The sequence below is a fragment of the Phalacrocorax aristotelis genome, chromosome 5 (assembly GCF_949628215.1).
Source record: "Phalacrocorax aristotelis chromosome 5, bGulAri2.1, whole genome shotgun sequence".
In the NCBI taxonomy this organism is placed as follows: domain Eukaryota; kingdom Metazoa; phylum Chordata; class Aves; order Suliformes; family Phalacrocoracidae; genus Phalacrocorax; species Phalacrocorax aristotelis.
This window is the reverse complement of record NC_134280.1, coordinates 65,527,126-65,545,812: the sequence shown is the minus strand read 5'-3', so window position 1 is coordinate 65,545,812 and position 18,687 is coordinate 65,527,126. Positions and strand designations below refer to the sequence as shown.

Sequence of the window (18,687 nt, the reverse complement as noted above, 5' to 3'; positions counted from 1 at the left end):
CCTGAATGGAAACTGAAAATAGGGACATGCCTACCCTTTCAAGTAGGCTTGAAACCTGTGCTTGAAACAACGGGTCTGTGCTCTGGCTTAAACCCACAGACAAGATTTTCCTCTGTTTCCAGTGATCAAAGAGAAATGATATCTTTTGTTCCACCCTAGGAACATGCAGTCTTTGTGGTGTCTGTCTCACAGCTAAGATATACAGCATGTTGCCATTGTGCAGGCCTCCTTTCTCCAGTCTAGAAAACGCCTCAGGCTATTGTCTTTCCTTTCACTTACTTGAGAGAGTCAGACCAAATGAGGCAGGTACTAATCCTAAATGAACTCATAGACTGTAGAAAATGAGCTGAGGTCAGGGTACTGGCTATGCTGATCAGCTCAGAAGACCTCTACAGTGTCGAATATTTTTTAGTTCTTCACAAAGACAAATCTGCAAGCATAAAATCCATGGCATTCAGTTCCTTGTAATCTGTTAAGGTGTCTGGAGATTTTTAGTTTCCATTAGTTTTCATTACGCAAGCAAGTGGAAAAAGTTCTAACTATCCTTTGTGAGATCTTCACTTGTCCTGAACATCCGTCTTTGTTCCTTTTCCTCATGCATTTAATTGATTGTGGTGTTTGTCTGCCTCCTTGTGATTTTGTTCATAATTGCAATCCTGATGTGTTTGGTGGGTTTGCTTTTGTGGTTCGTTTTTTGTTTGTTTTGTTTTTCGCGTGGCTATGCTAAGCAATTGAACTGTATTGTGATGGCTCTAGGCAGGCCATTTTTTATTTCTTTCTCAGAAATGCGTAAGAGTGATGCCCTTGAGAGACTCATTAACGAACAGATGAGCATGATCCCATACTTTGTCATCATCTTTTCTTCATGTAAGTGATAGCTGATGCTATCATACCTTCCCATTGCTGACTAGGTTTTTAACCTTGTGACTCAGTAAGACATCACACTATCCTAAAAGTGACTTCATTTTGTGCATGGCTTTTTGCTACTCCAGGCAACAACATTTTCTATTTTAAGTGATGTTTATTTGTAGCATGGGATGCACAGCTATGAAAAGTAGCTGATTCACTAAAAAAGGGATGAAAATAAAATGGTTAGAATCAGATACAACTGTAAAAAACCCTGAAATTTTGGAATTCTGAATAAATTATTGTGTTATATGTCTGTCTGTTTAAAGGTTGGGACAGAGCGATGATGTTTTTTCAAATCTTTGGTTTGCAGTATAAGAAAATGGGGTAGCTCTGTTTCATTACTTTATTAACACTATGTGTTCTGGTTTTATTCTGAAGTGAATCTGCAAGACCTAACTAAGATCAGGTCTCCTATGTTAGACATTGTAAAAACTCCTACTAAAAGCTGATTCTGTCTAGGTTTTCAGATCATCACATTAGAGAAAGTAAGTGGAAGGGTAGTGAAACAAAAAACCGTATGTTCATTCAAGTAATTTCTCAAGGTCATGGAGAAGGTCAGTCATACAAACTATAATAAGGGCCAATCACACATCCAGATGGATCAAGATCCATCCTTTCTCACTGACCTGAGGTCTGCAGAAGCTCAGAAAGTCAGCTAGGAAAAACATTTAGAAGCACCAGTTGTTGGGGTTGGGCTTTAATGTTGGGGTTTATGGTTTGGTTTTTTTTTCCAGGGGATTATGACTTCAGACTTAATATGTTAAACTGCAGTACTAACAGCCAGCTTGAGGATGTTGCCATACCTATCTCAACTGAAATTAATTTTGAAGGTTGGGTAAATAAAAATACCTTAAATATAATTTAAAAATTTATGGGTCATGATTTTTACCACTAAGGGAGCTGGCAGCATCTTTATTTCCATAGGAGGCAAAAGATGGGCATATTATTTTTCAACACGACAGGTTTCAACTGGAAGAAAATCCAAACATGCAAGCAGGAAAGGAATAAGGGGACCAGAATTATGGGGAGCAGTGTGAACTGTCTTTAGATGCTGGTGGTTTAAAACAGCCGCTAGTCTATATGAAATGCAGCTCAAACTCCCATTGTTTGAGATAAGGTAAGATATTTCACCTTCTGGCTCTGAGCAAATTATGTTCGTGAAGGCTTTATATCAGTATCTCTGCGTGATAGGAAAAATATAATTACAGATACTGAAAGCTTTTATTTTGGCAAAAATATTTTCAGCTACTTTACTCAACTGTTTTCCTGCTCAGGGACTTTCCAATCTCCACAACACACACCTGGTTGTCGTATGCTTTAAGTGGAATGAATTACTTCTAATAATGAAATTTCCCCTCTTTTTCCTCTACGCTTGTGAGAAACTGTATTCGACTTGGTTGCTTTTCTGTGCTTTGGGTAAGCTCCTGCTGCAACATTGCTTCTGAAGTCATCCTGTTAGGTTTACTGTCTGTAGAGGTCAGAGCCTGTCTTGTCCACTGAGGAAAATAGTGGTTTGGGGGAAATGACCTGCAGTCACTTTTGTGACAAAGATTACAAAGATCACATCTGCAGGAAAGTTTCATTGCTGGGTCTGCTGTACCATTGTCCCTGAGGATATGGGTGCACAAAGAAGGAAGCGAGTTAAACAGTTTTAACTCCAGCTTCTGTATTAATCTTGCATACACTTGAAAGTAGCTGTTAGAAGCCATTTGCAATGTTGAAAAAAAACCCAAACCAAATCCAGGCAGAGCTAGGGATGCATAGGGATTGCTGCAGTTGGATGCATGCGATAAGTCAAATCAGTCTGTGGTACCCTTATAACATGTCTGTGTCACTTAGCACATGCACATCGCTTCCATAGGCAGGCAGTGGAGAACTCTGTAGACGAACGTGGGGGGTTTTTTATTCAGTTGCGGGAAACATTTTCCTTTATTTGACTGTTTTGAGGCTGATATTCAGGAAATTAGGAGAGTCAGAATGAGTCTTGAGAAAATAGCTAGAAAACAGATGGCACTTTGGGGTTCAAAAGAACATTTTCATGTACTTCTGCAACACTATAACACGAGCGTGTTCACATGCAACCTACGCACATTTGCATGGTGAAATCCTAGATGTGCTGAATTCAGTAGCAAAATCTAAATGGATGATCACTCTGTGCACGAATACGCTCTGTAAATGACTTAAGATCCTTAATGTAAATTAGGAGAATCTTGATAGTCTGGTAAAATGAATTCCTTTTGTACTTGCAGAGGTTTCTGTTTTAAATTTGTGAGCTGTTTATAAGCAGAACTCATATTTTTATTTCTCATTAGATTATGCCTCTCTAACTCATTCTGAGCAGTATCTCACTGCTCCAATATATGATTTCAGTTGATATTCCTTGAGGGGTAAAAACTTACTTAACTTTAGAAAGTGAGACAGAATCTCCCCCTTAGCTATTAGTTTTTAAGAGAGACTTTCCAAGGCTCAGAATGCGAATAGAAGCATTAACTGTCTACAATTAAGAAAATTAAATATTCTTTTCATTCAAAGGTAAGAGTAAAGCCTTTTTCTTCTTTTTAAGCAACCACTCATAGATCTGCTTTGGCAGCCTCATGCTTATGTTTTTGAAATGGTTTTTCTGAAAGACGGTTTTCCCTCCCCCCATTATTTGATCTTAGTACATCTGGTTTTCTGTGTCTCCATCCAGAGACAGCATTTGCCAGTTTACACTTTCTCTTTCACTTAACCTCATAAACTCTGCCTGATTTCTTTTTCTGTATTTAATCTGTTTGCCATATCATCTCTTCTGCTGAGCATTGCATAACATATTTCTTATGAGTCAGTTCTGTAGCTAGAAGCAACTAGCTTTCTGTTAAATATCCAAAACTCTTCAGCTGATGGAGAATAGGCCTGCTTTGTGGCTGACCCACACATCAATGTCTGGAGGGGAAGCAACGATGAAGTGTGACCCTCGTTGCCCTCAATGTCCACCAGGTGCAGGGTCTCACCTAAAGTGCTTGGAAACGCACAGACCCTTTACCTACAAATGCCATTCTGAACATGACTCCCACATCTAATTGATTTTCCTTGGCGTTATTCCTCCTTGAAGAAGTAGTAAAAGCCTCCACTTGTCAGGAATTCACTTGTCCCTTAATGAATAAACAAGTGTGTTTACTTCTGTCTGCATCTGAGTCATTTCTCGCACACAAAGTGCTCGCCTACGCAGGATGCTTTTTTCAAACAGCAACCAAGGTCTAGAGTTAATTAGACACCAAACGTGTACTGTTCCCAAATTCTATAAAATTGTGTCAGACACAAACTAAAAGTAAGGTTTGAGGGAAAGTTTAATCAAGAGTGAGAATCCCAAATGTCCAAAGTCTCATGTTATTTATATCAGTACACACTCAAAGATGTGTCTTGATTTCAGTGAGTTAGGCAGGAATACTTCAAGTAGTTATTTCTGTGAGCCTGCTTTATCATGAACACAGAAATAAAGACCTTAGTTTCATTAAGTGCAACATTTGTGCTACAGACAGTTCTTTAATCTGACCTTCCCCGGTGCTTTCCTTTTGTGAAAATATTTTATGCAACATTGCCTTTTCGTTAACCTCCAGAGGTCAACGGGCTGTCGTCCTTAAGGTGTCTGTGCCATGCAGGATTTACGCAGCTGTGGTTTCACCCTCTAAGCCAATTCCTGGCTTCTTCAGGTGTATGAAAGGTGGCTGAACTCTTGTTCTGTTACAATCTAGAGCTTTGCAAATGAGGCCGGCTCCCTGCATGTGTATTCAATCCAGAGCTGTACCACTGGAACAGGCAATTTTCTTCATTAGTTTCCATCCACATGCATTAGTGTTTTATGCCATTATACCAAGCATATTCACTTCGTCTCTTGCCAAGAACAAGTAGAGGGAGGAGGCTGCATTTTCGAAATGTGAAAGGGGAAAAATTCCAGTTTCCTTGCTTGATTATTTCTTTTGCAGAAAGCAAGATGTTATTTCATGGGTTCTACATATCTTTAATGGTAGAATGACTGTGGAAATGCTACTCCTCAAGCTGGGACCTCTACACTAATCAGCTTTTTGTTCCTCAATCCCTCAGGCTTAATGAGATCTTTCCATTCCCTTCATTGTGCAAGTGAAATGTCTTCTTTCCTACCCCACCCCGTTCCTATAAAATTCTCAGTTCCCCTGACACCGCCTTCCATATGTGTCTTTGTATGTATCTCCAGTCCTGATGTCAGCTATCTCGTGCAATTTTCTTTATCATTGCTCCATAGTTCAGTCTCTACTGTCTCTTCAGGTGACAGGGTGTCAGCTAAAAATCACCTCAATGCTAGATCCCATAATTCATGGGGGAATGTTGTCAGTCACACTTCCAGTTTGTCCTTTGAGGCATTACATTTGTCTTTCCGTAGTTTCAGTAACTACTGTTAGTTGCCCTGAGCTCTCCCTCTCCCTCCTGTACTATTCCATGTTTCGCGTCGATTCAGGGTTTCAGTGCTCTTTGATTCTTGCTTACTCTTAGATACCTGCTGAAAGGAAACTCTCTTTCCCCTGGCACTTAAGTACTGTTGTCTTTCATGTTTCGCTGGGTGTTTCTGGATCACCCACGTGTTATCATCTTGCTCATCCCCACATCCTGGGACACACTATCTTCTACTCTCCCATTCTGTCACACCTCGCTGTTACTGTACTTCTGATAAATCCACAGTTGCTGATCTTCATTATTACCCGCGTATGCTGTTAGATTAGATTTACGGGAGCATTGTTTTCAGCAATTGCTGTCGCCCCTTTTAGGGGTGTGTGATTTGCTGCTGAAATATCAAATGGAAAAGTCTTCTGGCACATCATGCCTGGTACCAGAGTAAACATGCCATTTGCCTGTTCTCTGTCTGCTTTAAGTGGAGGTCATGGTCCTAGTTATCTGCCATTATTTCCCTTGGATTGTGTGAGGCTTTAGTCATCTAGCGTCTTATCCATTCTGTGTTCATAGACAACCTTCGTCTTCATGCTGAAATATATGTTTCCTGGCTTCTTTCAGACCTTTATAAACTTGCCCACATAGAGCAGCTGTTTGTTATAAACCAGGATGTAACTAAGAAGCCATCTCAGCTTTTCCACGTATGTACCTCAACTAGGGGGAAGCTCTAGGAACAATTTATAAACCCTTTCCCCTTGGTATTGTGTTTCTAACTCAATTACATGCTAGTTTGCTGAGCAGTGACTAAATCTAAATGAATTCTTGTTTTCATTTCATATTGCTGTGATGCTTGGTGAGAAGAATTTGTTTCCTGCATAAACAATAACAGAGGAGCAGGAATTAGCTCTGTGTAAGGGTAAAAGGCAGAGACTTGAGACACTTGTTCACACTGTCCCCAGATTTTTAAAGGGTTATACAACTTCCACTTGTCGTCTTGTTAGGGGGAATTTACAGTCGTGCATGAATTATATGTCACTGAAGCAGTGTTAGAGCATTTTCACTTTCTTCAGCAGGGATTAGGTGACACAGGTCATACCAACAAAGTATGTTAATATATGAAGCCTTTGGTTTTGAGCTCCAGCAGTCTGATTTCAGTCGAATCACGAGACACTTATCTTTGTGCCTCTGTCTTCAGCAGGATACAGATGTCTTCAGTTCCCAGTTGCATCGTCAGCCCCATGCTGAAAATGTGACATCTAATAACAGTGTTTCATAAGCACTATAAAGAAAGAGTTTTGACTGCTTAGGTAGTTTAACGTTTAACAACTTGGGTAAGTATTGGAAAATTAAATTAAAAAGTTGTGAGGTGAAAATCTCAAATGAGGCTCAAAGGTTCTCTGGTAGGAACTTGCAAATGGAATAAAGAAAGTTGGAAAAGAAACTGAGTCCCAAGAGGCAAGGGTGTTCTCATTTGAGGTCAGCTTTACTTGCCCTCCTTTTGCTTCAGTTTTACACAGAAAAGAGTGTTTTTGCAAGTGGAAGCAGTTGCTGAATGGACAGTAAGTGTCTAGAAAAGGAGAAATCAACATGCACGCAAAGTGACTGAGCGATCAGGTGAGTAAGGATGAGTTGGGTGAGAGCCATTCGCTTCATATTCTTAAAGAAGAGAGCTCTCTGCAGTGTGATTTAGCGAGGTAAAAAAGTTGATGCAGTCATGCATTTTTTTCATAGAAAAATCTGTGAGGGGAAAAGGAGAATGAGAGGGCTGCTTTGTAAGTAGTGGATTTAATTAACAAAGGACGTGGTGGGTACGGCTTTAAAGCCCATGGGACTTTTTCAGAAAAGAAAAGAAATAAATACTTATTTTAGCAGAAGGGTCAGGTTCAGATTTCAGAAGAACATGACCCAAAATAGATTTTGAAGAATTGGATAAATTCCCATTGACTTTAGTAGGAACTGGATCAGTCACTTAATGAAAATGTTGTGTAACTGGTCTCATTTGGTTTTATTAGATTTCATTATGTTTCCTCTGAGACCTTTTGGTGCATTTGTTAGTTAATCTGCAAGGAGACCGGGAGTTAACTTATGTACCTCATGTGGATCATTTTAATATCATTGTTTAAGTATTTTGAAGCTTGCAAGCATTACGCTGTAAGTATTGTTCATGAGCCTTCTGGTTTTGTGGCAAAGTAATAATGCTTCATCGTGTTTCAAAAACCTCTCCCTTTGCTACTTAGACCGGCATTTTCATGTTGATGCAGAACAATCTTAAGAAGTCAACTTCTATTATCACAGAAACCCCTGTGAGCAAGGGAGGATTCATAAATAACACAGTCAAATAACTTAATACCTGTAATGGCCACGTTTACTACGTAGTATTGATGAACAAAAATCAGATATAACTCTGGCTTCCAAAACTTCCTCCGACAGACTGGCAAAGGCCTAAATTGGCAGCAGCATTTTGAGGAATAAGAGTTCAGGCTAGCCAAGCCTCTGATCTTTACATTATCAGATCTTTTTGATGATGTTTTCCAATTGGGCAACAGCTCTCAGCTTGGAGACCACCAGCCATTTTACAAAACCCACAAAGAATTACATGTTTCAGGTCCGATTTGAATAAGCAAAGCGGAAGGAAGAAAATCTCTGTATACTCTCTACCCAAATTCACTACAATCTGTGCCAAGTTTTTGATTTATTAATTTCCAGTTTAAACCTTAAAAAAATAAATAAAATAATTGATGTTAAACTTTTTTCATATTGGAACTCACCTTGTTTTGGCTTTTTTTTTCAATGACAAGTGGAAACAGATACAATTTCCTACTGATTTTGAAGAAGGAATAGGAGACAAAAGTGTATCTGTTATTGAGTAGGCTTCCAAAATTTGGAGATTGGATCTTCACCTTATTAATATATTCAAAAATGTCCATTTCTACTTTATTTAAAAATCTGTTAATAGGTTTACGTGTGAAACAATAGGTAATACCTATTTAATTTAACACTATACTCAATAATACTATATTATAAGAATGAAATTTAGTACATAACACTGTTATTAATACATAAGCTGCTATCACTTTACAAATGCTGGAGAATTTCTGCATCATTTTTGAGGCTCAACTATGTAATAGAAAACTGACAAATGTCTGGGTAGGAAAGGCAATCTAATGAAAACACAGTTAGAATGTAATTCAAAGTCAAACATTTTCCCTTCACAGAATAGTGACTGTTAAAGATGTTGACTGCCCACTAAACTGTACGAGTCTCTCACTGTGTCTTAATTTATTTGAGGATAGGTGGCTTTTTTAAAAAAAACTAAGGCTCACCATTCCTGTGTGTGTGATGTGTGTATCTGAAGCATTTGGAGTTGAATATGATAAATGGTACCAAAATATGTCATTGTACCCTAAATCCTTATTTGCTGTGTGATGATGCCTTTGGGCGCCAGGCACAGATCAGGGATCCTGCCATATAAATGGGGAAAGATAGTGTTTGTCTTAAAGATATCACTATGTGTAATATTTTGCACCACTAACATTCCATTCCTTTTTTTATCTTTAGCACTCTAACATAATAACAGTTCTTGCCTAGGAGAACGTATGGAGATTAGTACTCAGCTCAGAAAGCCTCACTTACTAGATTTTTAACTTCAGAAGTGTTAAGGATAAGCTTAAAACCCCTGTCTTTACTGTGGCTGACTTCGATGCAAGTCCTGCCTGCAGAGAGATAAGTCTACAGTCGTCTCTGATGAATTTAGTTTGACTGAGTGAAGTGATAGCCACGTTTTGAAAAGGAGATAAGCAGATACTTACACCTGCCATTTTCTGTTCCATGTTTCTTATGTTTATACTGTCTTTTCTGTTCCATACTTCTCATGTTTAAGCTGTCTTTTGGGTATTTACATGTGCAAATGATTGTTTAGATGCCTCTTGTATTTGCATACACGAAGCGTGCTTGTTCTTTTGATCTGAAACAAACTGAAAAAATGATGCAATGAATTATAGGAGGCTTCTGATCTATACTTAGTGTAAGGCTGGGTCTGTATATGCTTTGAGGGCTCTATTGGTACGAGCCTCTATGGCTGCCTCACCTGGAAAATCTATCAGGCTTCGGTGTATCAGCAGCCGTTGAAAATCATTTCAGCTGGAAATGCACTGATACAATTTTTTCTATCACCTATTTAAGTCAATACTTCTTTCAGTTCCCCCCACCCCATACGTCAGTGAGTAGACATGGAGAATGTAAGTGCGGTGGTGTTGCTGAAGCAGTTGGGAACTTTATTAGGTTCTACGTGAAAACTGAGCTCCTTGTTCAGTGAGAAATATCACTTGACACAAAGCAATAAAGGTTATTCTGCCCAAAAATGGACATTTAGGGATTCTGGTGAATGCCTCCATTCTGGTTTATTTTCCACCATTAATATTTACTATAAAATCAGGAATGTTTGCATTTGGTTTCTTTCAGGAGTATAGACTTGAACCAAAGAAGCTTATAAATCATCGATAAAGTATCATTCCTTCCCATTCTTGGTTTATACAACATAGGGTAAGAGATCGTTTCAATAAACTGAGTGGATACCTGTTACTGTGTTCGATACAGCCCAAGATATAACTTTAAAATAAAATTCTTCATAATTCAGAAAGTGTGTTAACTATAAAACCCAACTCTAGCACAGCTAGAAATACTGTAACAAGCAATTAGCATGCGCTCTTTTTTTCAAGCTGAGCTTTTATAATGCTTTTTCCAGCTAAGCAAGACTCATTTAGTGTGATTTACTACATATAAACCCCTGAAAAGGAGAGGGAGATGTTAATCCAGCGAGCTGTCTATTTTCCATGTCATTATCATGGTGTCTGCAGAGAGGGGAAGTGCAGGCTCCTTTTGTGGGGTTTTAGAACGACAACACAGAAACTCAGTGGAGGTCCCTAAACAAATCCATATGTAGTGACTGGAGTGATACAAGTTGCATCATTTGGAACTTTTAAAACTAGTAGACATAATCCAAAACAGTTTTGTCTAATCCTGTGTCAAGAGCGGGGCTAGGCAAAATGCGACTTAATGAGGGGTGACAAGGAAACTGAGGGGTGCATTTTTCCTGTTTTTCAGGTGGGGAAAGATTTTTTTTTTTTTTTCTTAATACAATCGGATGATCAAATAATTCAGGTTGGAAGGGACTAATAGACTCTTGCCTGCCAAAATGCACAGTAATATTCCTTAAGCAGATTACTTCAGTGTGGATGAATAATTAATATTGGTGATATAATTTGCACTTTTTTTTCAGATTTGCAGAGTTGAGGTTTAATTTGAATTCTTTAGATATGCGCTTAGGCCAGTTCTTCAGAGTCTAAAATAAGCTTTGTGTTTTATCAGGCTCAAACTTTTCTCTAAGAAGACAACACACAAATTCAATGACAAAAGGAGAATGAAAGCCAAGAAAAAGAAGTGTTACAGGGAAACTTTCTAGCTTTCCAGCTGGAAGCTGGTTTTCTTCCATATCCTCCTGGGAATCGCTCCCATGATCCCTTTTGTCCATAAGGCTGAACTCCATGTATGTAGCAGCAATAATGCCTCATACAAATGTATGCAGCAGTGGCTGTAAACTTTTTAAAATAGGAATGTATCTAAACCTACCCTGACTGGTGATTAAATCTGATGGTAGTCCAGGATTCTGCTATAAATTTTCCAATGAACTTCAGAGATGAAGTTGCATAATCTCTGCTAACAAGGTATTTTGAACATCTGTAATTACGTGGCTTGCCGCAATTAATCACGAGACTATTAGACGTTCTTCTTGGTGTTTTCAGGTCACTGAATTCTCAGGGAAGTAGATAAACTCCACATAGCAACACTTACTTACAAATTTCTGAAAATTCACTTCCCCATTTGAATGTATTTAGAAGACTTGGTGTAAATTCCTACTACCGCCTACTGCTGCATGTACTGCACGGGCACGTACTGGAAATGAGTAAACTGTCAATATGATAATATTAATGATTATGGAAATATGAGGTTGCTAAACATCGCTATTAAGTACCACTAATCCATGATCCACAGGGCAGCACTGCAGCTCTTTTTCTTTTGTCCAAAGCCCTTGCACTTGCTCGTGTCAGGTCTCCTCAAAACCTCTGTGGAACAAGGAGGAATCCTAACTCCAGTCCGTGATGGGCTTGCCCCACCAGAGGTGCCCCACTCTCAGCAGGTGCTGCACATCTGTGTAGATACCCTCAACTTCTTTTTTTATCAAACCCATTCTCAGACGAATTGTCAGACCTTCATCAGACCAAGGGTCAGGGCCCATTCAGCTCTCCTCAGTGTCCTCGTCTTGGCCAGCCCCCAGTCATGTCCTGTTTGAATGGAGTATTGGCATTACCTGTTAACGTGAACTTCTGTATGTTTTGCTGACCTTCAGGGATGTTGAAATAATGTCATTGGAGCTTCTGTGAAGGCATAAATCTAGACAGGCTTCTCTGCACATTGCCAGTCTTTCAGAGAGTCTTTCTCGTGGCCCTTCCAGGGTAGACCTGGCTCCACGTTAAATGATAGCTGTGAGGATTTTCAGTGGCCACCTTCAAGAGGACCAAGGTAACTGGTCCTCTGGCATTGGAATTGCTGGGGAATTTGAGGACTGATTTTACTGGCGTTAGAGCTTTACCATTAAAAGTTTTTACCAGGAGAAGAAACAAAAGTTTTGACACTCAATGACATGAGCCTTGCTCTTGAAGCAATAGTGTCTCAAGTCCCCAAATAATACTTTTTCCTCTTCCATATAGACATGCACACCAAATTCCAAGAAGACTTCACCTTCTGTCAGCCACACACACAGCCACAGGCTGCGACTTCTCTCCGAACATCACTTCTTCAGGCCACAGCTAGGAAGGTGCTGAGGGAGACCGTGGTCTCGTATATGGAAGAGGTGTCCTACTCCATGAAAATGTCCACGAGCTATGCCCTGGGGAACAATTTTCATTCCTTGACAATACTGTATTGTAGATACAGGCTCAGAGACTCACTGGAGAAGGCTGGTAGCCCAGATCTGGGTCCTGTTTCTGGTCCAAGTTTTGTACCCTGCTCTCACCTTCTTTTTACTAAGAATGGTTAGTGAATAATACTGAGATTGGAAAAATGTTTGGGTTTTTTGGTTTGCATAGACAGGAGGGTAGGTCATCGATGTAAATGGTACAGACAAGCTGGAGCAAAATGATTCCTAATTAGCATCAGCTGGGGTTGCAGCAAAATCACCAAGTAGAGGTGCCATGTCTGAGTGTACCCTCTGTGTGTGTGTGTATGTGTACTTACTTCAGGCCTCGAAGCCTGCAGTGATGGTGGTGAGATGTTCCAGCTTGCTATGGGTAGTGGTCTGACACAGTAACGTGGGTAAGTCTTAACAACACTGGGATTTCGTTAGTGTTGACCTGCGATGTCTCTGGGGTCACTGTGAAAATATATTGATCTGGGCTGAACACCTCTCAGAGAAGGTCCCCTAAATGCTAAAATATAAGAAACAAGGGTTATATCTTCTGATGACAGTGAGTCTAAGTGGCTCATATTCAGTAAAAACGAATTTTTATGTATCCAGTTCTTGTTATGTATCCAATCTTGTTAACGTTTCACTTTTGGAGGGCAACGTTTTCTTGCACAGCCATTGGTGTGATGCACTGTGTTATTTTGCCAAACACCTTTGGATTTTATAGTCAATACTCTCAGTACGTAGCCTACATCATTTCTGAAGTTGGCCTAAAATCACAAAAACTAACTCCAGGCTATGATTTGCTTTAGGTTGCTGCATTTGGCTTCCAGAGCCCAGCCCAAGATCCTTTTGAGTCAGTAGGATTCTTTCCATTGGCTTTTGCGGTACTTGGATCAGATCCATAGCGTGTAATTGCTCCCCCCGCTCCCCCTCCCCTCCCTGATATATTCTTTAAGAAAGCTATAATAGAGTCTGAAGAATAGCAATATTGGGCAAGATTTTCAGTTCCTATAAAACAGAATCAATTTTTTTCAATTCCGTAAAACTGTGCTCATTTACATGAGCTTAATACCTTTACATACAGCCTAATATCTCTTTAATAAGCCATAAAGCTCTCTAAACTTAGTTATGTGAAAACCAGGTCCATTTAGACTATATTACGCTTTGATGCCAAAGTCCTGTGCAATGACAGCTTAGTTCACCTAACTTTTACCGACTTTTTTTCCTATTGTCTCTTGATACAGCCTTAATGCATACCAAAGCAACCTACAGTTCCTCCGCTGTGAGGATCTTGCCTGGTCATCTGTTTTCTCACATGTTTGCTTCACCCATAGATTCAAGCGTTCTAACTTAAACACAGATTCCAGAGGGAACAGCTTTAGTGACAGCCCTGCTTCAGACACAACAGAAATAATGAAGATTTACGGCAGTCATAAACATACGGTGGATCTGATTTTAAAGAAAGGGTTTTCTCAGTTTAATTGGCTGGATAGCAGTGTGAAAATAGATTAATTTTATTAATTTATTTACACTGATAACTAATAAACTTGATTATTGTAGAGTCCAACATTTTCTTTCTCAGAGATCTCATGCAATGGAAAAGCTGAACTTAGTGAATCATAAAACTCGAAAGTTTAATCTTCAGCCAAAGTAGGTTGGGGAGGAAACTGCTTTTTCCGTTAGAAAGTAGAGCAAGTTTGGGGGGTGTTTGGTGTTTTTTGGGTTTGTGGGTTTTTTTTTTGTGATAAATCCTTTACAGTTCTGTGAACAGAGCAATTCTGAAGCTGGCAGAATTATTGTGGATTTGTACTGGTGTTACTAAAATCAAAATCTGGCTGTGAAATGGTGCTCTTGTGGCACAGCACAGCATGAATAATGACTATATTTAGGATGTAGGAAACCCTAGTTTCTACAGAAAGCAAGCATTCAATGAATTTTATATTAGTATAATAATACAAAGAGAAAGAGAAAAGAGGGGAAGGACAGAAGATGCACATTTAACCTAAGCTTCAGGAAATAACATACCAGCAGTAGGTTTTATTTGTCTGCACAGTAGTCCCTAAGGGAAACTGAAGCAAATATACTTTTTGCTAACTTTCCATTCCTAACTCTTAATCAAAAGCCCAGATACTAGCTGCTCTTGGAACGTGAACTCTCCGTGACAATATGTGGAAGCTGAAATTCAGCAACAGTGAACTCCTTCCCACAGCAGCATCACATGTTGTAGTGGACCGAAATTGGGCTTAAAATGCTTTTACGCGAAAAGTTTTTGGGGCATTTCTCAAATGCTTTTTAGACGTTCAAAGAGGAGAAAGTTGCTAAATAAAATTCTGCAGGCTCTTTTGTCTCGAGGCTGCATCGCCATTTGAACTGCAGTTTTCAAACTTGATGTAAAAACCATTTGCTTCTTTCATGATATATTGTCCAGGCGAAAAACTTGATTCAAATCTCATACCGCTGAAGGCTGGTCATACCGTTGTCGGTTCAAAATGAAGTCTTGAAACTAAAATACAAAGCTGGAGAGGAAAAAGTGTGATTGGTGAAGGTGTGACTCTGACTCGGCTTTCACATCCATGTATATCTAGAGAAAAACCTCACTTGGGTACGGCTATTGCAGAGGCTCACACTCCCACAACCCAGAGCAACAGCACAGACGGTCTCAGTAGCCAAGGGGTGTTAATTAAACAAAGAGGACTTGAGTGCGCTCTCATTGGCGTGGATCTGAAGTGACTTTATTTTTCAGTACCTGTAAAGGTGAATTTCACATAAATTTCACTGCCTTTCACATAAAAGCCAAAATGCAGAAGCACAATTATTTGCCTTGCATTAAAATGTTTTAAATGAAAAGGGTCAAACGAGAGTTCATCTGCGGCATTGAAATGAAGAGTTTGGTTCCTTATAAACTTCCCCTGATTTTCAAACTTTGGAAAGTTGTACGGCTTTCCATGCTCTCTTCACTCCAGGTGAATCTGTCTCCTCACGTAACTGAAGTCAAACAACATATTTTTAGGGTGAGGTGGGGTGTTTGTTGGCTGGGGGGCTTTTTAAGAGCTACATTTTTCCTTTTTTTATCTATTATTGTGGTTGAGAATTTTTCTTGGTTTGTTGTCTGGGCTATATGTACTAATCTGATTTGTGCTATGTTACAAAAGGCTTACGTGCACGGTAAGTCTCAGCTGCAAATCCCCTCAGCCCTCGAGGGAGCTCTGGACATGTAGACGAGCCCATATACACATCACAGCCGTAAATCCAGATGTCATTACCCAGACTACGTTAAACATCATCTAGCTTGCTTTTTACAGGGCCAATTTTTCATTTCTGGCGCTCCCGCTAAATGATGTTTAGCATTTCATGAGAGGAACTAATCAAAGCATTTTTCAACACGTGATTTATGATGTGGCTTCTGTAGAACATGCTGCTTTATGATACCTCACTGGTATTTATTTGCCTGCTCTGCGTGGAGGACCGGAGGAGAGAAATGACAGTGAAATTGCCGACAGAACTCACAGGTGCAGACGTGGCAGCAGTTACACTGGGACTTGGTGAAAAATTTTGAGTTTAGGCAGCAAATGAGTGTGGATCTTAAGGATAATTAGAGATAGGTACCTAATTTGGCAGTTAGATACCCCTCTCATCCTGAAATTGCTGTGTAGGTCAAGCCCCAGTGTGTCGGGAATAAAGGCAGCAAGCGTAAGCAGTGGAAGCTAGTAAGCGCCTGGGGACTTTTCTTGTATTTTCTTTCACAACTCAGCACAAATTCAGGTATCTCCAAACAGTTCCAGCTACGCTATTTCTGATGTCCCTCGTTAGATGAATTTAATTACAGCGTTAGACTATTTTAGCTAGAATGCATGTCAGCAATACTGAATTGTTAAACTATATGGTACTTCATTTTCTTAACTTTATTGATATTTTAGGAGATAGATGAGATTGGTTTGGTTGTTTTTCCTTTGCTACTCTTTTATATAGGTCCTATCCTATAAAGGCAGGCCCTTTTCAAGACATATAAAATGGTGTCTTTAGTAACATATAAAAATTAATCTGAAAAACATTAGTGTTCCCTAACGTGTTTATACTAAACACATGAAGAACAGGATCGCTCACTGCTGCAGGACGAGAAAAACATGTTGTATTTTTTACGTAAAATATGAAAATCTTTTGTTTTAAATGCTATCTCATTTTCTTACAGTTAATTTACTTATTAAATTCAAATAAAACCTATTCTACTATTTCTTTTCCTTTCCTTTTATTATAGAGCAGACCACTAACATATGTCTGTGACTTTTAATTAAAGTAAGCACAGCTTTTTCCAGTAGAAAAAATGTGATTTCCCAGTGAACGGTTCCCTCTCAAGAGTTTTGGGGTTTTTTTCCCTGTATATGTAATTTCAGATGCTGCACAACAAACATGTGATGGTTCGTGTTGGAGGAGGATGGGAGACTTTTGCAGGTTACTTACTGAAGCATGACCCGTGCCGAATGCTGCAGATCTCCCGAGTGGATGGGAAAACTTCTCCAATCCAGAGCAAGTCTCCAACCCTCAGGGACATGAATCCAGTCAATTATCTGGTGGTTTCTGCCCATTACAAAACCAAGAAGGAGATTAAGTGAAATAAGCTTCTCGTGTGATTGGGACTCTGTGTACTGAGGTCCAAATTACTTTCTCAAGTGTAGTAAATTTAGTTTATGCTTTAAAAGGACTTTGGAAAATTTAAAACAGACTGGAAATGGCAACCCATTTTGAAGATCTTTGAATTGTAGAACTATTTATTTCTAGTACTGTATCTTTTATAGCAAATTACCCTTGATAGGCTAATTACTACAATCAGATAAGAAATAGACATATATTTTTAGCCAAATTATTACTCTTTAATATGTGAATGTATACTTAGAGTTACATAAAGGAGTCGATCCTGTTAACGGAAGAAAATACACAGTACGATATATTTGTATGAAAATCTTATTACATTGAATCCTTGACTGTTAGGCTAGTTGAAAAATACATACGCAGGTGGAAGATGAGTATTTGCGGAAATTATTTGGTAATGCCTCTTGGAATGAAATAAAATTGACTATTTTTATGGGTTGCAAGATTTTCTTATTCAGTAGAGTATAAAGACTTATTGCATGCCAAATGACTTCCCAAAGCGATTACTTTAAAAAACAAAAAAGCCCAGGAGTAAAACCCCCACACCTTGTACTCTTTAAAGCTGAAGACAATGCTCAGTGCTAGCTCTGTACGTAGATCCTTCCTGTCTTTTATGAAGTTGCCCAATATAGAAGCCCCGGGGAGGCCGAGAGGTTGTCCCTTCCTCCGTCAGACAATAGGGATGGCCAGTTGTACAGCGGGCTGATGTACGGCAACCCACGAAGGGAAGCAGTACCAGATGCACGGGCCTTTGGCCCCCGGAGGGGGTTCAGAAGATTCCGGTTCCTCCCGAGGCACAAAACACTACGCCGTTCTTGAGTCTGAGCTTTTCCTTCCCCTTATTTTTAATTTTGTTGGTCATGCCAAATGTGAAATAGCCATTACCCTGTCAGCAGAGTGATTCACGTTCTTGTAAATCATTCACACACCTCTGAAATAGCTAACGGCATATGGGGGCTTAGTTCATTATTTTGGGTACTTTTCTATGTTTATATTTGGTAATTTATGTGCCTTGTAACGTCCTAGAAAAATCATTTTATAGGATTATTTCACTGACTGTATAAATTTGAGCAGAACTCAGTTGTTTCATTACAAATGAAATAAACTTTTTTAAAATACATTTTGAAAGTCGTCTTTATTATTTGTAATCTGCGTTCCCGCACTTTGCTGCTACTGACCGGACACCTACAAGTTGCAGTCCTGCTTCTAGCCTAACAGTGAGCTACGCAGTGAATGGGGCAAGCGTTCCCTTACTCAGAGAGCACAGAAATACCCGGATTTTACTGAAAACTCATTTTCCTTTGCAGGGGAAGAACAAACGGGAAATAATTTTTTAAGTACCAACTTGGTTTTTTTTCTGTATTTTTTGATGTTCAGTTTTAAAGCATAGACTTATGATCTGCTCCTGTGGTCCTTAAAAGTAACAGCACAATATCTGCTGGCCAGACAGGATCAAGATGTTCTTCCTTCACGTTCCATGCCTTACTAAAACCAGCACGTCGTATCTCCCTTCTGTGGAACCATTCCACCTCACTGTCTAAAAATATCTGCTAAATACGAACAGTTCACGATTGCTTGGTGCACCAGAAGAAGCAGCATAAGCAGCAGTACATAATTCCAAACGTGTTTTTGGAAAGAAAAATTGCAGTGTTTTATCCTTATTTTGAGACATTTTCTTAGAAGATTAGACACATGCACAAGCAGTAAATCCTTTGAAAAGCTGTAGGAAGACCCAATTCTCATAGAAGCAATGGACGTAGCCCTTC

At 39.3% G+C, this 18,687-nt stretch overlaps 1 protein-coding gene across 6 annotated transcripts in view; it reads left to right on the top strand.

The window, feature by feature from the left end:
* GAS2 (growth arrest specific 2) overlaps positions 1 to 18,041 on the top strand; it is a 99,111-nt gene extending 81,070 nt beyond the window's left edge. For all 6 annotated transcript variants that reach the window (XM_075094956.1, XM_075094957.1, XM_075094960.1 and 3 more), the window contains exon 8: positions 16,666 to 18,041. In XM_075094956.1, the coding sequence (XP_074951057.1) occupies positions 16,666 to 16,884 (219 nt within the window). In that variant the 3' untranslated portion in view covers positions 16,885 to 18,041. The remainder of the gene's footprint in view (positions 1 to 16,665) is intronic.
* Positions 18,042 to 18,687: the final 646 nt, after the last annotated feature.